At 43.2% G+C, this 27,529-nt stretch overlaps 1 protein-coding gene across 1 annotated transcript in view; it reads right to left on the minus strand.

Moving 5' to 3' along the window:
* Positions 1–3,012: 3,012 nt before the first annotated feature.
* PLEKHM3 (pleckstrin homology domain containing M3) overlaps positions 3,013–27,529 on the minus strand; it is a 180,746-nt gene continuing 156,229 nt past the window's right edge. Inside the window, exon 7 of the mRNA XM_052635992.1 lies at positions 3,013–3,208. Coding sequence (XP_052491952.1) covers positions 3,031–3,208 — 178 coding nt within the window. The 3' untranslated portion in view covers positions 3,013–3,030. The remainder of the gene's footprint in view (positions 3,209–27,529) is intronic.

Below are 27,529 nucleotides of genomic sequence, written 5' to 3' on the forward strand. Positions count from 1 at the left end.
ATGGCGAGGAGGGATTTCCTCAAGTGATACACCAGGGAAGGGGCCTTTCAAGAGAAAAGAGTTTCCCTGAAGTTGGCTGCCAGCTCTAGGAGATTAATGGGCCATTTTCTCCTGGGCTTTATGTACGAGATATTTAATATGGGATGAAAAACGGACCATGAGGGAAAGCAGGTATTAGCTTAGGTCTTAAGGAGGTGGTAATCCACAGATTTGCTTTCGTTTCGACAGTTTCTAAGTAGTGGAACAATTACCTACAGTGCACCAAGTAATTTGTTAGGGTCGAAAACAGTAAGGGCGTTCAGGTGTGCGCTAAGGTATCCTGGGTTGAAAACAGCAACTTTGAATTTTTGTGGCAGACCCAAATGCTAAGCCAGCTCTGCCCTGTCTGTTCACGTTTGGGGGTTGGTGGCTGAGTGTGTCATGTAGGCCTGCGGCTGGCACTGGCCAGGCTTTCGGGGCTCCACAAAGAGGAGGGAAACGGGCTGCTGGGGATTGCTTCCAGCTCTGGTAGCTGATGCTGATAGCACATTTATCATTCTTTTTCCCTTTGGAAAATAGGCAACAATGTGGGTGGGAAGTTCTCCTTAGAGGTTCACAGGGATTGCCACTATTCTGCTGGACCTTGAAACAACCCTGGTAAAAGCCAAGGCCTTGGGAGCACAGACCCAGAGAATCAAGCTGACTCTCGGTGGGTCTGACCCTGGGGCCTGTGAGACAGGACAGGAAATTCTGTACACGCAGCCAGCGTGCTAGAAGGGGAGGAGATGGCCCTGTACTCCGGGTCTCCAATTGCAGTGTGCTAGGGATGGCCTTGCTGACAGCTGGAGTCACAGATACATTAATTACGGCAAAGGCAGAAGTAAGCTACAGTGACAGGGAGCTGGGGGCGGAGGGAGAAGGCACTTTGCCATCGGAGCACATCTGTTTTATAATAAGCAGGTCTGTAATTCTCTTATGAAAGATCACGTTTTGCTATCTTCTCTGAGGCTGGAATATATAAATACTGTATTTCACGAAGGGGAAGAGGAAAGGGGAGATGATCAAATTTGTTTGCCTGTTTGCCAAGCGCTTGTTTGAGATTTTCCACCCTTTTTCTTTTGTGTGTAACAGTTTCTATAGAGTTGGGTGGGGCGGGGAGAGGGAGTCAACTTGTTTTTCTAAAAGTAAAAGGCACCGTAAGGCGTCTCATGAATGGGGCCCCGGCCTTTTAATAAGTTTTCATGCCTTGGCTACAGCTACTGTATAATCAGAAGATAAATGCATGAGTGGTGCTGAGCTATTAACATTGAAATGTGTGGTCTGGGGCCAAAGGAATGGGTGTGGGCTGAGAGGTGAAATGCTCACACCCAACAGTCTGCACAGAAGTGAGTCTGAAATGTCACATCTCCAAACGAACAGAAGCATCGTGAGCTGGGATCACAGGGAGCCAGGTGTGTGGAAAGGAGCAGTGAAGTTAAACGTCCCATGGGCTGTGGGAACACTGGTTCTCTAGGTCCTGCTAGGAGTGTAGCTACTAAACCATGGAGGCTTTGAAGGCATCTGCTCAGAGGAACGGTAAGAATCTTCTCATATAACCTACTGAGAATTGCTTAAATATAAGCTTATTTTTTGGTTCTGGAAAGAGTTAAGGTGGAAGGAATTGGAGCCATGCTTTCTGGTGCCAAGCTATCTGCCATTTGAGTCACCATGGCCACTGTGCTAAGAGGATGCTGCAGAGGAAGAATACCCCCCTGGCCAAGTGCCTGAGCAACTCATTCTTATTCCTTATTAGCTTAGCACTTTGCATCTCACTTCATAGTGGCAATGATGCATGTGTGTGTGTATATATATATATATATTTAAATAAGATTAGATTTAATTCCTTAATTATATTTGTCAGTTTGGTATTTTCTTCATAGTCTAAAGTTGGTACTGTGAAGTTCCAAGGTGCTCTGATTTTTCAAAACAATTAAGAAAGTATGAAAGCAGACGTGGTGACATTGACAAATGAAAGGTCAGAGTGAAAGGGCAATGAAGAACAATAAAAATAAATAAAGTGTAATGAATAGGTGGGAACTGCCCACACAGGATTCTGTGAAAAGAAAACTGCAGATCCTCTCTTGGAATGTGTGTACTCTATACCCGACCTCCTAGTCCACAAACTGATATATTTAACAATCCGAAGCAATTTCCTCCAGCCAGCACCATTAAAAAAAAAAAAATCACCCTGTCACCCATGGAACTCCTGGAAGACTGCTCTTCAGAGCCATGTTTCCAGCCTGGCAAAGACGGTCACGTCTCTGGGTGGGTGTTGGGATTCGTACCAGCAAACAGACGGACAACATGTAGGTTACTGAGGTCTCTTGTCAGGAAAAATGCTTTCTGAGATTAACTTTAGAACAATTTATCTAGCTCTCCTGATAAATTAGGGACACACACTTTCTGTCAGGGGGAGCTCACACTTCTGATTTCCAAGCTGTTTAACTCAGCTTAGGGGATCCCAGCCTTTGCGATGACACAGAGGTGAGAGCTGGGACATTGGCTCCTGGAAGGATCCAGGAGTCACTGCTGTGTTTTGAAGCTTTTCTTATGAAACTTGATGATGGGTGCTTGCCTCAGTTACCTCATCCTCTGTGAAGGCTAAAAATAAATAACACAAAAATAACTCAAAGCACTCTTCTGGAGAAAATGCTTTCTCCTAGGTCCTGTGTAATAAATGGCTCCTGAGAGCCCCACAATGTCTGAACTATAAAGCCTTGTGTGTAAACCACGTTTGGCTTGGGGGCAAAGCAGCTGAAATTCATGGCTAGGTGTAATCCCGCTATTGGTAACTTCTTGAGCCACAAAGCTCCATGGACCTTTAAGACAACGACTTATACTAAACATACGTACAGGACATATAGGTATGTATGCATATACATTTATAAATATATATATCTAGCTGAGGATGAGACGTTAACTTCTCCCAGAGGGTCTAACTGTCTAGTTTGGAAGCCACTGGGGCTGATAGATGGTTGAGAGGTCACCGCCTGGCCTTGGACTCCTGCTGAGTCAGGTGTTCTGGTAGGACAGCTCAAACATGTTGCAAGCCTCCTCCAGGCTCTCGTCCATGTTCAACCTCCGCCAGAAAGACTTCTGCTTCATCTGCAGCTCTCGGCGGACACATCGCGGGCAGGGGACAGACTTCTCTTTGCATTCAGCGTGGAAAACGGCTCCACAGCTTTCACACCTGCAATAACCAACCACAGAGATGATGAGTAAGGTTGAAGTGAGCAGGGCAGGAGGCTGGAAGTCCAGACCTCTGCACAGTTCAGGTCACAGCCTTTTATTCCTGACCCCTCGAAGAGACGTGACTCATAGAAGTGGGTTCTTTCCTTTTCCAAAAGACACAAGGTTGAATTTCATTTGAAAAACATGGTTTTTTTTGGTTTTTGTTTGTTTGTTTCTGATTAGAACTAGCTGGGGACAGGCTTATGTTTTCTGGGTGGAGGGTAGTCAGCAGTCAGTTAGCAATTTTGTGATCATGGTTAAAATGGACAGAGCTCTAGAAGCTCCATGTGTTAGCTCGACTGAGAAAGAAATGGGGGTAGTGACTCTAGAGTGAAGTGACAGAAAATAAGAGTGGAGTGCCCTGCCAACTGAAAACACTCCCAACACCAGTGACAGCCCCTGTGCCATAGCGGTGAAAATGTGCTTCCGCTAACAAGAGCCAAGCGGTTCCGTCACTCCCTACCTTTATCTGACACTTTGGAAAGTGTCAAAATGGCATATTTTCAATTTCTGAATGATAGACTGTTGCTCTTTTGAGTTTTGTTTTTTTAAATTAGAAACTCCCTCAAACCTCTCTATATCTAGCTTCATAACACACGTGGGAACAGTAAAGCATGAGAGAGTTGGGGAGAGATCTTGTTTTTTAAGAAAAACAAAAAACACACAAATGCTGTAATTTATAGAGAGGAGACATTCCAGGTGGATGATGTTGTTTGGCTTGGTGGAAGCCTGTAGGAGTCTAAATGGCTTGTTTTTACTGCAAAGCCTTTAATAATGAGTAACTGACAAGCTTCCCTAGTGGCTTAGATGGTAACGAATTTGCCTGCAATGCAGCAGACCTGGGTTCAACCCCTGGGTCAGGAAGACCCCCTGGAGGAGGGCATGGCTACCCACTCCAGTATTCTTGCCTGGAGAATTCCATGGACAGAGGCGCCTGGCAGGCTACAGTCCATGAGGTTGCAAAAAGTCAGACATGACTGAGTAACACTTTTCTCACTTTTAATTGACAAGCACAACTATAGCTGCTCCATTGGGTGGCTTGCCAGTGAGGATTAAGTTCTCATCCTTCCTCACGTGAGTGACAACCGACTAGGACCTCATCCCAGGAGCCCAGGGAACTGGGCCTGTGTGATTTTGCTCCGCTGGCAGTGTGCATGCAGGTTCAATGACGGCTGTGAAGGAGCCATTCCTCAGGGCTCAGCCTTATGCCTCCTACTTTTCTTTGAGTTTCAGACATGGGTGTGGGATGGTCTCTGGAGTACCACTCCCTGGCCTGCTATTGGCTCAGGATTCAGAAAGTTTGGTCAAAGGAGGATCTTCCCACCCACGCTGGTACCCAGGAGAGAAGGCAGGGACTTAGGGGGAGAGGCACTAGTGTGTGGGCAGGGGCTGTATCTACGAGCTTAAATCTGTATCTATCTTAAATCCGATAAATCTGTATCTATCTGTACCTACAGATTAAAAGACAGAAGCTTCACTGTACCCAGTAGTCTCTACCTCCAGCTCAGCTGCTGCTGCTAAGTCGCTTCAGTCGTGTCTGACTCTGTGCGACCCCACAGATGGCAGCCCACCAGGCTCCCCCATCCCTGGGATTCTCCAGGCAAGAACACTTGTCTAAATACTGCATAGCAGTGGTTAGTAGAGCAGGCAGGGTGAGATGGCCTAATGCCAATCTATCTTCAAATCACATTCTGCCTATAGGACTGCCATGGATGGAACTGTGTGCCCCCCAAATTCCTATGCTGATGCCTCAGGCTCCAATGTATCTATATTTGGAGATGGGGTCCTCAGGAAGTAATTTAGGTTCACGGGAATCATAAAGATATGTCCTGATCTGATATGATTTGTGTCTTCATAAGAAGAGAACTAAAGAGGAACTAAAAAAGCCTCTTGATGAGGGTGAACGGTGAGAGTGAAAGAGCCAGGTTAAGACTAAATATTAAAAAACTAAGATCATGGCATCCGGCCCCATTACTTCATGGCAAATAGAGGGGGAAATGGTGGAAGTAGTGACAGATTTCCTCTTCTTGGGCTCTAAAATCACTGCAGATGGTGACTTCAGCCATGAATTGCTTCTTGGCAGGAAAGTGATGACAAACATAGGCAGTGTGCTGAAAAGCAGAGACATTACTCTGCCAACAAAGGTCCATACAGTCAAGGTTATGGTCTTCCCCGTGGTCACATACAGTTGTGAAAGCTAGACTGTAAAGAAGGCAGAATGCCAAAGAATTGATGCCTTTGAACTGTTGTGCTGCAGAAGACTCCTGAAAGTCCCTTGGAGAGCAAGGAGATCAAACCAGTCAATCTTAATGGAAATCAACCCTAAATACTCACTGGAAGGACTGATGCTGAAGCTGAAGCTCCAGTATTTTGGTCATCTGATGCGAACAGATGACTCACTGGAAAAGTCCCTGATGCTGGGAAAGATTGAGGGCAGAGGAGAAGAGGCTGTCAGAGGATGAGATGGCTAGATGGCATCACCGATGTGATAAACATGAACTTGGGCAACTTCGGGAGATGGTGAGGGACAGGGAGGACTGGCATGCTGCAGTCCAGGGGGTCACAAAGAGTCAGACATGACTGGGTGACTGAACAGCAACAACAGGAAGGACAAGAGAGAGCCCCTTCTCTGCCCCTGCCTGAACTCGGAGGAGAGGCTAGGTAAGGACCGAGGCAGGAAGGCAGCCGTCTGCAAACCAGGAAGAGAGCGCTGGCCAGAAACCAAGCCCTGCTGAACCCTGACCTGGGACTTCCAGCTGCCAGCACTGTAAGAGATAAATCCAGGCTGTGGTATTCTCTGTGACAGCCAGAGCTGACTAAGACAGTGACCCTGAGGAAGTTACTTCACTTCCCTGAGCTTCAGCTTCCTTATCTGCTAAGTTGGGTTTCCATTAACGTGTACCTCATCTGGTGCTGTGTGGCTCAAATAAGATCACAGATACAGCGTTTGCATGGTTCCTGGCACCTGGTTAACACTTAATCACACAGCGGAGACGGCTTCTTCCAGTGTCAGCAGCTACTTGCTGCCTTCCTGCAAGTCTTCATTTCAGCCTGATTTCACCTATGCCACCGTGGTGACCTGAGGGCACTCAGATCAACCCCGTCATTTCAAAGAGAGGAAAACTGAGCTTCTAAGAGGGGTAGTAGCTGTCTCACAAGGACACAGCGAGTAAAAGCCAGAGCAGAGACTAGAACCCAGGACTCCCGGCAGCCCAGCCAAGGCTTGTACCTGAGGCCTGCTTATCTAAGTGAGAGTAGTGCGTGACCATGGAAGGACACGTGGGGCTTCAAGTTAGAATCCTTGTGTCCAAATCTCAAATCTTTCTTTGAGTGACCTTGGGCATGGAATTTATATTCTTGGTACTCACAATGACTTCCTTCCTAGTCAGTGGGGTTCTCAGAGGAAAACGGGTGGATGTACATGGAAGGGCCCGTCAAATGGCAAGTGGTTCGAGGAGCAAGTGAAAGGGTACACCAGCTCCCATGGTGACGCTGGCACCTGCCTTCTTGCCTGAAGCTGCCGGGCTGTCGACATGGTGGGGTCATCCTTATCATCTCTCTGGCCTCAACCCCTCCCTCCTTCCCAGGGAGAGTGCAGGCAGGGAATGAAGGGCAAATACAGGTGTCCTTGTGCCTCTCTTGTCTGGCTGGCTCCCCCTTGGTGGCCTTGTCCTCAGTGGGTCACACCTCTGTAACCTCCTACTACTGAAGGGAGGTGAATGATAACTTTAATAAATTTCCTCCTTCCTGCCTCCTCTATCCTGCTGAGTTAGTCAGTGACTTACACACCTAGGGATGTTACACTAGGGAATGACTGATAAGGAGACAACCGCTGGGTTCCTTCAGTACCACTCCCTGTCTCTGCTGATACCCCTCTCCCACCCCACTGTGAGTGGAGAGGTTGAGTCTTATCAGATATTTCTGGTGCAACAAACACCCAAGGGGTGATGGAGGGACTAAGTACACCTGCTCTTTCTAGCCAAAGGTCACTAACTGGAAGATAAAAAAAAGTGTAAGATAAAAAATGAATGATTTCAAAATAGAACCAAGTCCTATTTTTTCTAACAACCTGTAACCCAGCAGGCATCTTTTGACCTGTGTAAGTGGACAGACTTATCAATGACTTTCCCAAATTCAGAGCCTGTACTGTTAAAATTTCCCCCTGATCCTCCCTTTACAGAAAAGGAACAAGGGCAGGAGAAGGAAGGAGGAAGAGAGACTCTCACAGAAGAGTTATGAGCTCTGTAGTAAAAATGTAGTGTGCAGGAAAAAATATTTACATTAAAAATGCAATATATAGGTATTCTTTTCTTTGAGAATAGGACTTTACTAAAAAGAACCTTTCACACTAAAAAGATTCACTGACCCTTTAGTTTTTACTGAATTTCCTAACTGTATTAAAAATACAAAATACAATTAAACGTAACTTTTAAGGAACACGTCTTTTATATAAGGCAAAGCTACCAACGTATTTGTCTGGGCAGAAAATCGCTACAGATAATGAAAGAGCAGCGTCCCTTTGGCATTCCTCAGGGATACATCCAATGAAAGCCAGCTCCTTCATTTCTGAGTCATCCAGTCCAGCAGTCAGCAGTCTTTGGATTCTGCTGTGGCCCCTGGAGAACAAAGACCGTGTGGCCTCCCTTTCCAGGGTCGTGTCATGGAGGATGTGACCGCATAGATATATACTTGCTATAACCAGGGCCATGCAATAGATTTTCCTGTTTTTTTTCTTGAAAGCAGTCACTGCTTCACTTAATCCAGGGATCTCAGCCTTGGCACTAGTGATGCTTGGGACTTAGAGTCCTTTGTTGTGTGGTGCTATTCTGAGCACGGTGGGCTTCCCAGGTGGCGCTAGTGGTAAAGAATCTGTCCGCCCATTTAGGAGATGCAAGAGACATGGATTCGAACCCTGGGTTGAAAGATCCCCTGGAGAAGCAAATGGCAAATCCACTCCAGTATTTTTTGCCTGGGAAATCCCAGGGACAGAGGAGCTTGGTGGGCTACAGTCCACAGAGTCGCAAAGAGTCGACACGACTGAGCAGAAACACCACCACCGCCTTCTGAGCACTATAGTATGTTTAGTGGTATCCCTGGCCTCTGCCCACTTGATGCTAGTGGCAAACCCTGCTCCTCCCGTCAATGCCTCCAGACACTGCCAAATGTTCCTGGGGTGGGGTGGAGGGCAGGCAGGGGTAGGAAACTTTCTGGGTTGAGAACTGTTGACTCAACCTATCTGGACAAGGTATCACAGAGAGGGTACCCAGGGAGTACATAAACAGCACCCTCTCCAGGTGGAACCTGCAAGTATTCCCTGTGGGCTTACAGTCAAATTAACCAATAAGGTCCAGTGTAGTGTGTTTATTCACGTCATTTTCACAAATACGTATTTTAATATATCACTTGATTAAAATAGCTGAAACTCACTTAGCATTAACCATCCTGTGGTTTCTAAAATTAGTTTAGGCCTTCATTTAAGAAGCCTATACCCATGGCACAATTCTGTGCATTGACTGTGCTGTGCTGTGTGTCACAGTCGTGTCCAACTCTCTGCAACCCCATGCACTGTGCTCCGCCAGGCTCCTCTGTCCATGGCGATTCTCTAGGCAAGAATACTGGAGTGAGTAGCCTATCCCTTTGCCAGGGGAACTTCCCAACCCAGGAATCGAACTGGGGTCTCCTGTGTTGCAGGCAGATTCTTTACCAGCTGAGCTATCAGGGAAGTCCATGCATTGACTAGTAACCCTCAACTTTCTATCAGCTCACTTTGATTTTTCCATTCTCCCCAAAGGCCATCTTGGTGACTGACCCTGCACCACATTTATCCCCTCTTTGGCCAAGAACTTCCAAGGGATTTCTCTGTGGTGTTCCTTCCTTCTTCGAGCCGTATCTAAGCCATCTAGAGAACCAAAACCAAATACTTTTCTGTTTGCCCCTAAAATAAATCTCCTTTACCTAATTGTGAAGTAGTTCAGTTTCAGTGACTTCTGCAATGGAAAGGAGACCAGTAAAATAGCAGTGAGGCCACTTACTGCAGAAGGGAGAGCACAATGAGAGACAGTAATCCTGAAATCTTGGTCCTAGCATTACTGGGATCTTGGAGAACTTACTTCATCTCGGAACCTCACTTTCCCGAAAAGGCTAAGAGAAAGCTGGATTAGATGGTATTTAAGGTTCCTTCCAACCTGCAGATTTTGTGCAGAGGAAAAAGAGCTACTCTGGGTTTTATCTTCTTCTTTCCAAACTTCCTTGGCCCCAGGTCTGTGGATGAATGAGTGGGAATGTAGCCCTGCTGGTCCCTGCTCAGAAAAATCTCAAACTGACAAGCTGGGAATGAATGAGCCTTAACATGAGATGAGCCTTAAAGTGAAGAGTGAGATTTGAAATGTTATTTGCATTCATTAGTCAGGTGATGAAATAGCTTATATACAGCTCTGATCATCAGGAATTGGGCCAAAAGGAGTTGACTCTGCCCCTTCAAATAAAATTTCAACTAAACATTAAGGACTTCTCTCTAAGTTTTCTCCCAGTCTTCATCAGCATCCCTTTTCCCCAAGAAAAATCCCCAGAATTGTTAAACGTTGTGGGGTTATTTTGTGGGGGTGAGGACTGGCCAGAGGCAGTAGTCATTCATCAGCCTACATGGAAGTACTTACTTTTGTGTTTTAAACATTGGGACAGCCACATTGGAGAGGACCAGGTGCCCATCAGTACAGTGTACGCCAGAGGATGTGTGAGGAGAAAGGAGTAACTCAAGGTTTGAGTCTGCGGAAGCCCTAGGGGTCAATACCATTAATGATTGGTGCGCGCCTGGCAAACTGGTCCCCTTCCTTGGAATGGGGCAGAGGAATACCTCCACCAGCTGGGGGAAACAGAACTCTCATTCTGTGTCTTAATAAAGGCATCATCAGACGAGACTCTACTGTTGCTCAGTCGCTAAGTCGTGTCTGACTCTGCAAGCCCAGGGACTGCAGAGGCTCCTTTGTCCTCCACTATCTCCCGGTCGCTCAAAGTCATGTCCATTGAGTCGGTGATCCTATCTAACCATCTCATCTTTAGCCGCCCCCTTCTCCTTTTGCCTTCAATCTTTCCCAGAATCAGGGTCTTTTCCAGTGAGTCAGCTCTCCACATCAAGTGGCTAAAGTTTGGAGCTTCAGCTTCAGCATCAGTCCTGATGAATATTCAGGGTTGACTTCTTATATACAACCCTAAAACTTGGCTTACTGACCTACAGCAAATGAAAGAGAGGTCCAGAACCCAGAAATCAAATAGTCAATTGCCAAGAGATTGGACAGACAGGATGTTCTTATTACAAGCTATCAAATTCAAGAAAACTCACCTGTGACAAAACTAACAGAACTAAATATGTGCAAAGGAAAGGCATGCTTCTCAAATACTATGGCAAAGAAGCAAGAATTTCTGGCTGCTGAGAGTTTCCTGTTCTGGAATGCTGATGATGTGAAACCAATTAGAGACAGGCTGAGGATGGCTTTGTCTGTACCCTTCCAGCTTCTAGCTGCACACAGGGAGGTCACAGGAAGCCGCGAGAGGCCTCTGCCCCAGGTTGAGGTCACTGAGATGCTTCTACTCTGTTCATGTTGGGTTCCTCCCTGGCTGCATTTTTATTTTTGGCTCAGGCAATGACCTCAGATATTTCACTAGGATTGAAATTCAGGCTTAGCTTGGTTGGATCTCTGACAAGGGAAAGACAGGCCCACAGAGCAGGGTGAGCTCTGGCTGATTTCCACTCAGTGGAGCCCACGACGAAAAGGGTGGGGCGCAGAGTAAGTGCGCATTATCAGGCATGTGTGTGTGGTTTGGGGTATGGCTGCTATGTAAGATGCCTCACAGGGTCACTAGTTATTATTGGTTTTTCTCAGAAACCAAGATGATTATTCAAATCTCTTAGCGAAGGGAGGTAGTTATTGGGGCCTGGTTATTTTCATGTTTGGGGTTGGTGTTTCCTTCTGTTCTTCAGTCAGTAAATGGATGTCAGCAAACAATTTATAATTTGCTTAAATAGCAAACCAGCCAATATCATATATAGCATGTCTGTCTCTGTGTGTGTATGTGTGCTATGCATGTACTTATATAGCTATATGTATGCTGTTTAGAAGAATACACAGAATATGTTACTAAACATTCAAAGTAAAATGAATTTAATATGATTTAACTAGATGATACAATCTAATAGGTTTATTCTTCTGAATGAATGAATGAGCAAGCCTTGTGCTGGGATAGCCAGAAATCCATTCCCCAGGTACCCCTTGGTTTTGCCCCAGGAGAAGCAGGTGGGAGGGGGGAGGAGACAACAAAGGGTCTGGGTCCTTGGACAATGAGGGCAGGGATGAACTGCATCTGGGTCCATCACATTTAGGGTTGTTAACTGTGTTGTTATTTTTTTTTTTTGGCTTGGGGTGGGTAGGGAGGTGGGTAGTGAAAAGGTATCCCCTATAGTTTGATTGGAGTTCTATGAGACTAGAAAAGATCAAAGATCCAGTGCCTTTGACTAAATGTCAGGCAGATTTAGGCATGTTATGTGCTAATTCGTAAAGCTATCCCGGTAGGTCTGAATTATAAAATGCACAAATTAGATATTTAAATCAGACAACATCTATAAGGCCCTTTGCCCCTATTTTTACATAAATTATCCTTAAAATAGCTCTCCTAGTTGTATTCCCTTTTTAAATAAGTCAGTCAGTAAATAGATAAACATGAAATGAAATAATAAAATAGCTGGTGGCTTCTCTGGTCCCAGAACTAGTAAATGGTGGGTCAACTTTGGCTGTGATTTCTGTCTTCTGACTTAAATCTGGCCCTCTTTCCACAGTTACTAGCCACATGGCCCTTTAAGTTACTTAGTATATCCCCAAATACCTGCTAAGGCTCAAATCTGGGAAGAACAATTGGTATGCCCTGAAATGATCTTTTTATTTACCTTTTAATCCCTGAAGTTAATTAAGGAAGGTTTTTTCCCTGATTACAGCCCACAAAGCATTTGGCTTTCACAGGTCTTGCACTTTTAGTTTGTAAACCCAAGCTCAGCTAATACCTTTGACAAGAGCTTTACTTAAAATCTTGGCTTTGAAAATAGAATGTAAACAAGGGTTAATTAATTCATTTGCTAATTTTGCTACCCTACTGGGGACAGTAACTCACCATTATCTTTAGTGCTAATGCTTAATAAATGCTTCTTGCTAATTTGCAGGTGGTGACAGGACTTCTCAGTAATACTCTATGTATGTAAAATCATAATAGATTTGACCTGAATGAAAAAAAGGAATTTCTGACACTTCTAAGTGGTTTTTTTTTTTTCAAATGGTTCACCTGGCAGTTAATATCATTCTCAACAGACAAATCTCCATTACTTCTTGGGATTACTTCAGGAAAATCTTGTTTTAATATTAGAAAAAGTAAACCGAAGGAGGATTTTAAAATTTTCTACAATTTTTGTAAACAGCTAGGATATATCATGATTGTAGCCATTAAAAAAGCCATAAATAAGAGCAATGGCTTTCTATGAAAACCTCTAAAGTAGTTCAAAATATCTAAGAGTCCAAGAGATGTTTAGAAATATCTTGCTACATCTAAGATAAAGACAGTAAATATAAGAATATTACTAGGTTAATGCAGATTAAAAAAAAATTATCTTGGCTTATGTATATAGACTGCTGTTCAACTTACCAGCCTACCTTTAAAATGTAAAACTGAAAAATTTAACTGTCAAGGTTTGAAGTAAAACCTCTTTAAAAGAAACAATAATTTATAAAAATAGATACCAAGATTCTGATGGGATTTACTAGTATTTAACATACTACATTTCAGTTCCTCAAGACACTTAATGGAACACAAATAAAGGAAACTGTCAAGCATGGGTACATTAGAAAAATGCAAAAAAGTTCAGAAGGTAGATCTAGTTTAAACAGCACGATTAGTTACGCAGGAATAAGTTAAATGATGTAAATTTAAAAGGAGAAAGGCATTCAGATAAAAGACCCAAAGTGTTTTGTCATTACTTACTTCCCTATTTGTCTCTTCTCATCAATACAATTTTCTACAACACAGTATTACTTCATTTTCTAATACTCAATGTGTTCTAGGCCAGTGGTTCTCAAAGTGTGGTCCCTGGACTAGTCAAACCAGCATCACCAGAGAATTTGTTAGATATGCAAATTACTGGGTTCCACGCCAGACTTACTGAATTATAAACTACAGGGTGGGGCTTGTCACTATTTTAACCAGCCCTCCAGAGAATTCTGATGAATAAAAAAGTTCAAAAACAACTGCTCTAGGCCAATCATTTCCAAAGGCAGTTGTTCTATTTAATGTATTAGACAAAGCTAGTCTATGTATTCTTGGGGTTCCCTGGTGGCTCAGACTGTAAAGAATCTGCCTGCAGTTTGGGAAACCTGGGGTTTGAACCCCGGGTCAGGAAGATACCCTGGAGAAGGGAACGGATACCCACTCCAGTATTCTGGCCTGGAGAATTCCATGGACAAGGAGCCTAGCAGGCTACAGTCCATGGGGTCACAAAGAGTTGGACATGACTGAGTGACTTTCACTTTTCATTCTAAATACTTAGAACAAAAACATGGACTTAGCAAAATGAAATAGGAAGTGATGTTAATTACTGTTTTTTCATAGGACTTTACATTTCATGTCTATTAACATGTTCCTACAGCTGATAAATAAGCATCTCATTTTATTTTGCTTTTCTTTATCACAAAATGGAGTTTTTCTTATATTTATTGGCCATTTGCATATTGTTTCTGTATATTGGTCTGTGTCCTTTGCATTTTCTAATGACTTTTATAGATTTCTTTTTTTATATATTCAGGAAATTAATGCTTTGTCACATGTGTGGTAATATCTCTCCAAGTTTCCTGTTTACATTTGCCTTTATCTATAAAATTTTAGGCATTTAGCTTTTAAAAAATGTATTTAAAAGCATTTTGCTTTCATGGCTTCTGGGTTTGTGTCAAGTTTAAAGAGACCTTCCACATTTTAAGATGATAAAAATATTCACCCTTCTTTTCTTCTAGTACTTTATGGGTTTTTGTTTTGTTTGTTTTATACATTAATATATTTGATCCATTTGGAATTTATCTTGACGTAAGGAGTATGGTAAAATCCAGCATTATTTTTCTTTCTCCAATGGTTATCTGGTTCCCAGTTCCTTTTATGGAATGATCCATTTTTGTGTTACTAATTTGCTGTGCTACCTTTACTGTGCATTAAATTTCCCTATAACTTGGATTTATCTCCATGCTTTCTGAAATCCCATTCCACTGATTTATTTTCCTATGCCAACACTGTACTGTTTTATTTTTTTTAATATTTTAATTTATTTATTCGGTTGTGCTTGGTCTTAGCTGTGGCACTTGAGATTTTCAGTCTTTGTCACAGCATGTGAGATCTTTAGTTACAGTATGCAAACTCTTAGTTGCAGCATCTTGGGATCTAGTTCCCTGACCAGGGATCAAACCAGGGCCCCCTGCATTGGGAGCGAAGAATCTTAGCCACTGGACCACCAGAGAAGTCCAAACAGTATACTGTCTTATAATACATTCAGATATCTGGTAAAAAACAGTCTCCCTTCAAGTAAACAACTTTAGAATTAATCTAAACAGTTAGTTATAATTAACACAAGACTCTAGACATGGACATCACCAGATGGTCAACATCAAAATCAGATTGATTATATTCTTTGCAGCCAAAGATGGAGAAGCTCTATACAGTCAACAAAAACAAGACCAGGAGCTGACTGTGGCTCAGATCATGAACTCCTTATTACCAAATTCAGACTCAAATTGAAGAAAGTAGCGAAAACCACTAGACCATTCAGGTATGACCTAAATCAAATCCGTTATGATTATACAGTGGAAGTGAGAAATAGATTTAAGGGCCTAGATCTGATAGATAGAGTGCCTGATGAACTATGAAATGAGGTTCGTGACATTGTACAGGAGACAGGATTCAAGACCATCCCCATGGAAAAGAAATGCAAAAAAGCAAAATGGCTGTCTAGGGAGGCCTTACAAATAGCTGTGAAGAGAAGAGAGGCAAAAAGCAAAGGAGAAAAGGAAAGATATAAGCATCTGAATGCAGAGTTCCAGAGAATAGCAAGAAGAGATAAGAAAGCCTTCTTCAGCGATCAATGCAAAGAAATAGAGGAAAAGAACAGAATGGGAAAGACTAGAGATCTCTTCAAGAAAATTAGGGATACCAAGGGAACATTTCATGCAAAGATGGGATCAATAAAGGACAGAAATGGTATGGACCTAACAGAAGCAGAAGATATTAAGAAGAGGTGGCAAGAATACACAGAAGAACTCTACAAAAAAGATCTTCATGATCTAGATAATCATGATGATGTGATCACTAATCTAGAGCCAGACATCCTGGAATGTGAAGTCAAGTGGGCCTTAGAAAGCATCACTACGGACAAAGCTAGTGGAGGTGATGGAATTCCAGTTGAGCTGTTTCAAATCCTGAAAGATGATGCTGTGAAAGTGCTGCACTCAATATGCCAGCAAATTTGGAAAACTCAGCAGTGGCCACAGGACTGGAAAAGGTCAGTTTTCATTCCAATCCCAAAGAAAGGCAATGCCAAAGAATGCTCAAACTACTGCACAATTGCACTCATCTCACACACTTGTAAAGTGATGCTCAAAATTCTCCAAGCCAGGCTTCAGCAATATGTGAACTATGAACTTCCAGATGTTCAAGCTGGTTTGAGAAAAGGCAGAGGGACCAGAGGTCAAATTGCCAACATTCACTGGATCATGGAAAAAGCAAGAGAGTTCCAGAAAAACATCCATTTCTGCTTTATTGACTATGCCAAAGCCTTTGACTGTGTGGATCACAAGAAACTGTGGAAAATTCTGAAAGAGATGGGAATACCAGACCACCTGACCTGCCTCTTGAGAAATCTGTATGCAGGTCAGGAAGCAACAGTTAGAACTGGACATCGAACAACAGACTGGTTCCAAATAGGAAAAGGAGGACGTCAAGGTTGTATATTGTCACCCTGCTTATTTAACTTCTATGCAGAGTACATCATGAGAAACGCTGGGCTGGAGGAAACACAAGCTGGAATCAAGACTGCTGGGAGAAATATCAATAACCTCAGATATGCAGATGACACCACCCTTATGGCAGAAAGTGAAGAGGAACTAAAGAGCCTCTTGATGAAAGTGAAAGAGGAGAGTGAAAAAGTTGGCTTAAAGCTCAACATTCAGAAAACAAAGATCATGGCCTCTGGTCCCATCACTTCATGGGAAATAGATGGGGAAACAGTGGAAACAGTGTCAGACTTTATTTTTTGGGGGCTCCAGAATCACTGCAGATGATGACTGCAGCCATGAAATTAAAAGACGCTTACTCCTTGGAAGAAAAGTTATGACCAACCTAGATAGTATATTCAAAAGCAGAGACATGACTTTGCCGACTAAGGTCCGTCTAGTCAAGGCTATGGTTTTTCCAGTGGTCATGTATGGATGTGAGAGTTGGACTGTGAAGAAAGCTGAGCACCGAAGAATTGATGGTTTTGAACTGTGGTGTTGGAGAAGACTCTTCAGAGTCCCTTGGACTGCAAGGAGATCCAACCAGTCCATTCTAAAGGAGATCAGCCCTGGGATTTCTTTGGAAGGAAGGATGCTAAAGCTGAAACTCCAGTACTTTGGCCACCTCATGTGAAGAGTTGACTCATTGGAAAAGACTCTGATGCTGGGAGGGGTTGGGGGCAGGAGAAGAAGGGGACGACAGAGGATGAGATGGCTGGATGGCATCACCGACTTGATGCATGTGAGTCTGAGTGAGCTCCGGGAGTTGGTGATAGACAGGGAGGCCTGGCATGCTGCGATTCATGGGGTCGCAAAGAGTCGGACATCACGAGCGACTGAACTGAACTGAAAGAGTTAATTAATCTAAAGAGGGCTTCCCTCGTAGCTCAGTTGGTGAAGAATCTGCCTGCAATTCAGGAGACCTGGGTTCAATCCCTGGGACGGGAAGATTCCCTGGAGAAGGATACAGCAGCCCACTCCAGTATTCTTGCCTGGAGAATCCCATGGACAGAGAGCCTGGCAGGCTACAATCCATGGGGTCGCAAGAGTCGGACACGACTTAGCAACTAAACCACCACCACACCCCAAAGAGTTATAAGATTCTATCTTGACTCTATTAAGTTCAATGCTGCCCATCTTTATGTTTTTTTAAATGAAAAAAGTTGAAATGTATATCATCAACCAATTAAATTTATAATTTTATTTCTTAGTTTTATTTAATTTAAAAAGAGATCCCACAGTATAAACATATGAGGTAATCAAGGACCAATTCTGACTTTTTTTTTTCAGTCTTTACTTTAGATATTTGACATTTTGATAATAAATAACATCTCAGTTATTTATTTTTATCTCTATACAGTGACAAAAGTATTAACTTTTGGTGGGTTAAACTCATGTTTATTGGATTAGAAAACATGGTTTAACTGTTCAATAATGTATAAGGTTTTAGCCTAGTGTGCTTGAACCAAACATGTTGAAAAAATAATGTAATAATGCTTAAAACACTGAATGAGAGAAAAATGCATGAACAACATGCCTTTTTTATTTTTAAGCAGCTCCTCTGATTCAGTGAGAACATTATTTGAAACTTTCACTTCCACTCTGCATATTAGTAAAAGCTAGATGGGGATGGAACCCAGTCTCCCACATTGCAAGCAGATTCTTTACCATCTGAGCCACCAGGGAAGCTCAAGAACACTGGAGTGGGTTGCCATTCCCTTCTCCAGGGGAGCTTCCGAACCCAGGAATCAAACTGGGGTCTCCTACATTGCAGGCAGATACTTTACCAGCTGAGCTACCAGGGGAGCCCCTGAAACTGATAACACAGTAATAAAAAAATGTTATGAATAGTTATACTATGTACACAAGTAATAAACAGACACATTAGACACCAGGAAGTCACTGCAAGTTGTATTTCTTTCAACGCTGTGTATATTCACTCATAAGACAGGACTAGGGTGGAGAAGGCTAGAGGGTTGCATATCAGCAAAGGAAACTCTCAAGGGGAGCAATGTGGTCATTCACTGGGAGAAGCCAGTGGGTGCCTTTCGCTTAGGTCTGGTTAACAACGTGCTTGCTAACTAATAACTAAGCCTTTCAGTGTCTCTGGGAGGTGACTTGGGCAAGCCCTCTAGACCCCTCAGTGAAAAAAACAGGTAGGAAACTTTTGTGGGGTTAGGTGGGGAAAAGGGTTAAGAACTGCTCTTAGGTACTTTTAAGCATTAGGGTTCGCCCAATTAGGTCTCTCTTTTTCATTTTTTAAAATTTACTTATTTTTTGACTGTGCTGTGCAGCATGTGAGATCTTACTTCCCTGACCAGGGATTGAGCCGGAGCCCCAACACTGGAAGCAAAGAGTTTTAACCACTGGACCAGCAGGGAAGTCCCAGGTCTCTCTCTTCTAAACAGTGGACCTTACGTAACTCTCAGGAAAGAGGAGGAAGGGAAAAGTCACCTTTCATGCTTGCTGCTTTGACATTCACATCACTACTGTCCCTTAGCCCCTGGGCTGGTGCCTCTTTCTGACTGCATGAAAATCATGCCATCCCTCAGGCTAACTCAGGCTTCACTCTTCCACCCTAATGTCACCCTACCCAACTCCACCCCTTGTCTTCCCAGGGAAATTCTGCTTGTTTCTTCATTCTCAATTCTGAAGTTTTTCTTCCCAATCACTGATATAAGCTGCTTTCCTACCTAAGTCTTTTAAATTTCCTTTCTCTCTACCACCTCTTTCTAAAAAAAGAATGTGTCAACTCCTCTCTTAAAGAAGAGCTTTAAGATACTTCAGCTTCCCCATGTTCAAGCCTAACTAGATCTTTTAGCCTAAGTTACCTTACTTCAAATTAGTGGCTGCCAATGTTTCCAGTGGTCATGTACGGATGTGAGAGTTGGACTGTGAAGAAGGCTGAGTGCTGAAGAATTGATGCATTTGAACTGTGGTGTTGGAGAAGACTCTTGAGTGTCCCTTGGACTGCAAGGAGATCCAACCAGTCCATTCTGAAGGAGATCAGCCCTGGGATTTCTTTGGAAGGAATGATGCTGAAGCTGAAACTCCAGTACTCTGGCCACCTCATGCGAAGAGTTGACTGATAGGAAAAGACTCTGATGGTGGGAGGGATTGGGGGCAGGAGGAGAAGGGGACGACAGAGGATGAGATGGCTGGATGGGATTGCTGACTCTATGGACGTGAGTCTGAGTGAACTCCGGGAATTGGTGATGGACAGGGAGGCCTGGCGTGCTGCAATTCATGGGGTCGCAAAGAGTCGGACTCAACTGAGCTACTGAACTGAAGGGATGCAGGAGAAGGGGGTGACAGAAGATGAGATGGCTGGATGGCATCACTGACTCGATGGACGTGAGTCTGAGTGAACTCCAGGAGTTGGTGATGGACAGCGAGGCCTGGCGTGCTGCGGTTCATGGGGTTGCAAAGAGTCAGACACGACTGAGCGACTGAACTGAACTGAATGTTTCCAGTGCAGTCTTTAAACCAGTCACTGATTCATTATTTGCAAGTCAGTCTATTATGGTACTGGTTTTATAAAAGGCATTTCTGTTTTTCACATGAATTATTTTTAAAAAAATATTTATTTGCTGTCTGGGCTCATGGGATCTTCGTATGTTGTGTCACGTGGGATCTCCTGCATGTGGACTCTAGTTGCGGTGCACAGGCTTAGTTCCCTGGCCAGAGATAGAACGGGCATCCCCTGCACTGCAAGCTGGATTCTTAACCACTGGACCACCAGGGAAGTCTTATGAATCACTTCTTTTAATACTCTTTTTCCCTGTTCTCTCATCAAAAAAATTCTTCCCATTAATTTTGGTGACAGCATCCACTCCCACCCCCATCCGTCAACAGAAGTAAGTGAGACTAGCTAGCTAAGGATACAGAGTAGTCTTTTACCCTCACCCTCCTAGGAGGCTTTGTGTCTCCTTCAAACTTCAGGCAAGTGCTGATAACACAGTGAGGCAGAAAGGATACCATACTGTTTGACAGCCTGAATCTCCAACTACCTATGGGAATGGTATTGCAGGGGATGCTGGCATCCATGGATGGTGGAGTGGAATGGGGAAGGGGAGTGTGTTGCAGGGTGTGGGGGCAATGTGTAAATGACTGCTAAGCTCCCCAGGTTCTATGCTCTGATACAATTCAGTCTAAAGAGCAACTTTTGTACAGAGTGCAATCGTCCATGAACTGCGCCTTTAACTCTATTTTATGCACTATGAGAGAATCAGGAACCAAGCAGACGATTACTAATGGTAGCTCTAGGTGGCACAGGGAGATGCTTCCTGCTGCAGCATTGAGTGGGTTAATATTCAAAATACTGAAAGGATTCAATAAAGATATAATGATGCATGTTAGATGCCGAGATAAGAACAAGAAAACAACTTTAACAGGATACTATTTGTACTCCTACAGTTGGATGAAAAAAGTCTTAAACCACCATAAACATATACTGACAAAACCAAGATACTATTGTACCTCTTGTAATTCTAAAGTATAAAAACAGTTCATTTCAAAACATATTGCTCAGTCTGAAAAGTCAACATTTTTTATATGGAAAGGTAAATACTCTTTCTCTTCTCCATTGTGTATTCAGGTTACTTATTTACAGTCCCACAGAGAAGAAAAAAGCACACACTAAGAAGTGACCTAAAAGATGCTTTGAAAATTAAGTTACCTGGGTAGCTTAGCAAAGCTCAAGTCTGTGACAGTGAAGGCTCCACTGGGCCAATAAAACACATCTACCCCTAATATATAGTTGAATGTTAGCGATCACTCGATAAAAGTCAGATATCTTGGCCATGTCTACACTTAACTAGGCAAATTCCCTGAAATGAGCTTAAAGGCTGTTTAAAATAAAATAGGTAAGTACGGGTTTGAAAAACCAAAGTAAAATAAACTTTCCATTCATAAATTATTTATTGAGCATTTACTATGTGCTGTTCTAGATGTAGAGGATGGAGCAGTGAGAAAAACAAGAGTCCCTTAAGAATCCTACATTACTTCTAAATGGTGGACTGAGTCAACATTTGAATTCATATCTTAATCCCTTTGGGTGGATTGTATTAAAAAAAAGCATCAACTTCCCTGAAAACGTCATGACAAACTATCAAGAGACTAGTACAAAATGGACCTGAAGTAAAGCTCTCACGAGCTCTTACTTCTTTGGTCAATAAGAGCTTAAAACAGTGTCATATGCCTGCTATGTAGAGGGGTAGGGGATGGCTTGTTGAAGGTCACAAAGCAACTGAGTTAGGAATGACATCTAGACTTTCAAGTCATCAGTCCAGTGATTTTTCTGAGGACTGCTGCTGCTAAGTCGCTTCACTTGTGTCCGACTCTGTGCGACCCCATAGACGGCAGCCCACCAGGCTCCGCCATCCCTGGGATTCTCCAGGCAAGAATACTGGAGTGGGTTGCCATTTCCTTCTCCAATGCGTGAAAGTGAAAAGTGAAAGTGAAGTCACTGAGTGGTGTCCAACTCTCAGCGACCCCATGGACTGCAGCATTCCAGGCTCCTCCGTCCATGGGATTTTCCAGGCACTAGCCTGCCTCTATTTATTAAATGGATCTTCACAATTTTAGAGCCAGTTACATTTTTTTTCCTGTAAAATTACCCATTAGTGAAAATATATAGGTTAAACACGACTATTTTCCTGGTTCTACTATGATGTGATAAAAAGACTGGATGCAATCTCAGTTTTACTAAAAAATACATATGCATACATGGGTATGGAGAATTCTCTTCATTATATTTTTATGTACTTTAAGCATTTTCTATAATGAACATCACTCAATTTTACAGTTGAAAAGGTAAAACAGGAGTTTAATAACTTACCCCCACTCCAAACCACAAAAAATTAGGTTAACTGAAATGCTTAGAGAGAAGATGATTAACACAATATTAACCAGACATGTAACTAGAAACTTGGTAAGAAATGTGTCTGGGGGAGACAACAGCCAATCTATTCAAGTGACCAAATGGCTTCAAAAAACAATAGCGGCCTCACCAGCTAGGATTGTATTTACAAATGCATGGTATTTATCAAGTGGCTTAATGGCATAAAGGGTCAGGTCAGCCCTGAGGATTACACAAAAGTCTTGCCTGTATCAGCAGACGTTCCGAAACATTTCAATGTGTGAATATAGGAGCCACGAGGCCAAGGTGAAATGTTATTTACCAAGTTACTCTTTGACCAAAGTTTAAAAGCCGAAAAAACGAGCATTGTGCTCCAGTTTTTATCAAGGAGAACCTTTACTCACTCAATAAATACACCGAAGAGCAGGCAGTCATGTAGCCTAAGTGGGGCAGAATTCCATCTTGTAAGTCAGCCTCCTTCTTCTGCCCCTCACAGAACCTGTACACTCTCTGGGCTTCAGTGTTTCTATGCTAAAAATGTTGACATGGTCTCTACGGGTCCTTCCACCTTTGTTAGTTTTGATTCTAGAACGCAGGCAGGGGAGTTAGAGAACTATGGAGAAAGTTCCTTAATATGCTCTTCTTCAACACCAGAGGGAGAGAGAGGGAGAGGGAGAGAGAATAGAGAGAGAGAGAGAAACGTCAAGTGGATGCCAACCACTGGTTCCTCAGCAAAGGCACCTACGAGGAGGAGTCCAAATTCCCTCGAGCTGCTGGGAGAATCCCACACCTCATTACAATACTTGCTGAGTGGCTGCGTCCCAAGAAAAGCCACAGAAAGGAAATATCATTAAAAAAGCGCATATGCATTGGGGGGAAGCTGTTCCCTCCCTAGCAGCCGACTCAGCCAAGGCTGTTGTTCTCTATTGTTGGACAGGATGTAACAGGACTGCCAAGCACAGCCCAGGAACCTGCTAATTAGGTGCACCGACAGTGTTTGTTTTGGAACCATTTACCAACAGAGGAATGTGTCAGGCTGATTAGTGAAAAAAGGGTATGTAATATATGTGTATTCGAGTCCAGATGAGGGCATAATCCAGGTATTTGGTCTGTTTGTGCAGGGACTCACAGAAACTGAAGGCTGAGCAAATAGGAAGCTACAAGGGAAGACCAGCTTCTGCATGGTGCTTCTCCCGCCTCCTCCTGCAGAGTTTTCTCCTACTCCCCTGACTCCCACCAAAAGATTCCTGCCCAAACGTGAGACTCTCTTTCATGAAATGACAAAACTCTAATGGGTTGCCCAGAAAAATGGAAGAGCCTTTGTAAGGTCGCTGACAGATTCAGAGTTTGATAATTTTCTAGGCACGTTAAGTGGCAACTTAGGCAAAGCCATCTCCACAGTTACCTTCCATGAACAAATCAAAGGAAACTAGGGCAGTGGGAAACGCAGCTCTTAATGGACTGTTGAAGTTGTGCTAAGAATTGCCCATCTCAGCATCTTCTGTGTGAAGAAGTAATTTTATACTTCATAATAAAGCAGTTTTCTTTCTCTATTTTTAAACAAACCTTTTAAAGGTTGGACTACAGTTAGTTACTTGAAGCTTCATGTTTTTATGAAGCTTAAAGAAGGGCAGAGGGTCCCGAGACAAAGAACAAAGTCCATGCCCCAACAAGTTCAGGTCCTCAGGGGCAGGATGATGTGAATTGCAATGAGATGCAAAATGACAAAGGCCAATTCCAGAGGTCAAGGTGTTGGGAGGAGTCCCCGTGCTCTTCGGTACAAGCTAGACATTTCTGGAGTTTGGCCAAAATGGATGAAAGTGATGGGGCTTGAACTGAATTCTTTAGGAGACTTTTTTTTTTTTTGCTTCTGTAAGCTAACCTGACAAAGGGCTTGCCAGGTGGCTCAAACAGCAAAGAATCTGCCTGCAATGTGGGAGATCTGGGTTCGATCCCTGGGTTGGGGAGATTTCCTGGAGGAGGGCATGGCAACCCACTCTAGTATGTTGCCTGGAAAATCCCCATGGAGGGAGGAGCCTGGCAGGCTACAGTCCATGGGGTCACAAAGAGACACCACTGAGTGACTAAACATAGCACAACCTGACAAAATAGATTTTTAAAAGTGAAAAAGAGGATAAGACCTCTTAGAAACTCATTCACTCTGGGCTGTTCCATTCGGCCAGTGTTTGTTCTCAATAGACAAATGTAGGGAATGTTCTGTGAATGTGTGCAGACTGGATGTGGTGTCAGAGTATGTTAACTCAACCAGTAAGAGTTTGGTGTTGGTAAGTTCAGGGTCCTGTGTGCAATCATGGTTTCTTGAAGGAGAGTAGGAAGTTGCTAACTACTAGCTAACACTCAGTCTGCTTCTCCAAGTCCCTAGTGCTTTAACAAAATATGTAACCCTTTTAGAAGAATAACCAGTGAGCTGCAGATGCCCTAACACAGGAAGAACACATGCTTGGGGATGCCTTGAGGACAAGGGCATGTCATCACTCTCCCTAGGCCAACACTCACGCCAGAGAAATACTTGAAATGATAGATCAGCTGCTTCAACCTTATGTAGAAAGCTGCAGTGTTACTTCAGACTTAAACTATGCTCCTCTGAGTGTTAGTCATTCAGTCAAGTCTGACTCTTTGCAACCCCATGGACTGTAGCTTGCCAGGCTCCTCTGTCCATGGGATTCTCCAGGCAAGAATACTGGAGTGAGTAGCCATTCCTTTCTCCAGAGGATCTTCCCAACCCAGGGGTTGAACCTGGGTCTCCTGCATTGCAGGCAGATTCTTTATTGACTGAGCAACTAGGGAAGCCCAATACTCCTCTAGCTTCATAAGTATTTTTTCCCAAGTTTATTGAGATATAGTTAACATATAATATTGCATTCGTTTCAGGCATACAACATGATAATTTGATATAGGTACATGTTGCAAAATGATCACCACAATAAGTTTAGCTAATTCCATCACCTCACTTAGTCACAATTTTTTTTTTTCTTGTGCTGAGAACTTTTAAGATATATTCTCTTAGCAACTTTCAAATATATGATATAGTATTGCTATTTCCAATTCAATCTCTGGATTAGGAAGATCTCCTGGAGGAGGAAATGGCAACCTACTCCAGCATTCTTGACTTCAAAATTCCAAGGACAGAGGAGTCTGGTGGGCTACAGTCCACAGGGTCGCAAAGAGTCAGACATGACATAGCGACTAAGCCTGCTGCTGCCGCCACCACCATGCTATACAGTATTCATCTTATAAACGGAAATCTGTACCTTTGACCCCCTTAACTCATTTTGCCCACTCCATTCCCCCCATCTCTGATAACTGCTAATCTGTTCTACCTATGAGTTTGCTTTTTTAGATCCCACATTATAGGTGATATCATACAATATCTGTCTTTCCCTGTCTGACTTTTTTCACTTAGTGCCAGTATTATAAATTCTCTTAACTAATCACTGCAGATGGTGACTGCAGCCATGAAATTAAAAGATACTTGCTCCTTGGAAGAAAAGTTATGACCAACCTAGACAGCATATTAAAAAGCAGAGACATTACTTTGCCAACAAAGGTCCGTCTAGTCAAAGCTGTGGTTTTTCCAGTAGTCATGTACGGATGTGAGAGCTGGACTATAAAGAAAGCTGAGTGCCGAAGAACTGATGATTTTGAACTGTGGTGTTGGAGAAGACTCTTGAGAGTCCCTTGGACTGCAACGAGATCCAACCAGTCCATCCTAAAGGAGACCAGTCCTGAATATTCATTGGAAGGACTGATGCTGAAGCTGAAACTCCAATATTTTGGTCACCTGATGCAAAGAACTGACTCATTTGAAAAGACCCTGATGCTGGGAAAGATTAAAGGCAGGAGGAGAAGGGGATGACAGAGGATGAGATGCCTGGATGGCATCACCAACTCAATGGACATGAGTTTGAGTAAAATCTGGGAGTTGGCGATGGACAGGGAGGCCTGGCGTGCTGCAGTCCATGGGGTCACAAAGAGTCGGACATGACTGAGTGACTGAACTGAACTGAACTAATCAGTTTTTTAAAAAAGCTCTATCAGTGTTCTGAATGAACACATATAACATACTTGGGAGAGCTGAACCAAACAGTAAATAGTTATGGATGCTTACTATATGAAACCCACCAAATTCATGTGGTGGTGGTTTAGTCACTAAGTCATACCCGACTGTTGAGACACCGTGGACTGTAGCCTGCCAGGCTCCTCTGTCCATGGGATTCTCTAGGCAAGAGTACTGGAGTGGGTTGCCATTTCCTTCTCCAGGGGATCTTCCTGGTCCAGGAATGGAACCGGGGTCTTCTGCATTGCAGGCAGATTCTTTACTGACTGAGCTATGAAGGAAACCAAATTCATGTATTAATGTATAATGTTCTTATAGTACTCTACATCAAAAGTGAAAGTGAAAATCAAAATGTTAATTGCTCAGTTGTATCCAACTGAGCCACCCTATGGACTGTAGCCTGTCGGGCTCCCCTGTCCATGGAATTCTCCAGGCAGGAACACTGAAGTGGGTAGCTATTTCCTTCTCCAGAGGATCTTCCCAACCCAGGGATTGAACTGGAGCTTCCCTTGTGGCTCAGATGGTAAAGTGTCTGCCTGCAATGTGGCAGACCCGGGTTTGATCCCTGGGTCAGGAAGATCCTCTGGAGAAAGAAATGGCAACCTATTCCAGTACCCTTGCCTGAAAAATCCCACGGATGGAGGAGGCTGGCAGGCTATAGTCCATGGGGTCACAGCGTCAGACATGACTGAGTGACTTCACTTTCTTTCTTCTTTTCCTGCACTGCAGGCAGATTCTTTACCATCTAAGCCACCAGGGAAGCCCACTTCATATCTAAATACAGCCCCAAATGGGAGTGGGGTCATTAAATCTTAAAGTGCAATGTTTTCCATACTGGAAAACCTGTGGGGATGGCTTGTCTGTGACATGAAAAATTCAACATGGCTGAATGGATCAGATTGAAAGGATGGAACTGATTTATGATAGCTGGTATATTTTGTAAGTCTTATGTTAAAACACATGCAGAGTATTATCTAAGAGGAAGCATTTATACATTTCAAGATTGAGGACTGGCCTCCTTAGCAGCACTCTGTCCTTAGTAACAAAAGAAGATCAGTGATATGCAGAGATATTGGAAAGAAAGCTGGATAGAAAGTAATTTTAGGATAAAAAAAAAAAAAAACAACCTAAGTTCTGGGTCATTCTGTGGTTTTATGTGACTTTTTTGCTTTTATACTAATTGCTTTCCCTTACATCTTAGGGCTGTTATCGGTCTAATCTTCTGATTTGTCTTTCTGAGAAGTTAGAGCCCTTATTTCTTATTCTCCATCAAGAAGG

The sequence above is a fragment of the Budorcas taxicolor genome, chromosome 2 (genome assembly GCF_023091745.1).
Source record: "Budorcas taxicolor isolate Tak-1 chromosome 2, Takin1.1, whole genome shotgun sequence".
Classification (NCBI taxonomy): Eukaryota; Metazoa; Chordata; class Mammalia; order Artiodactyla; family Bovidae; genus Budorcas; species Budorcas taxicolor.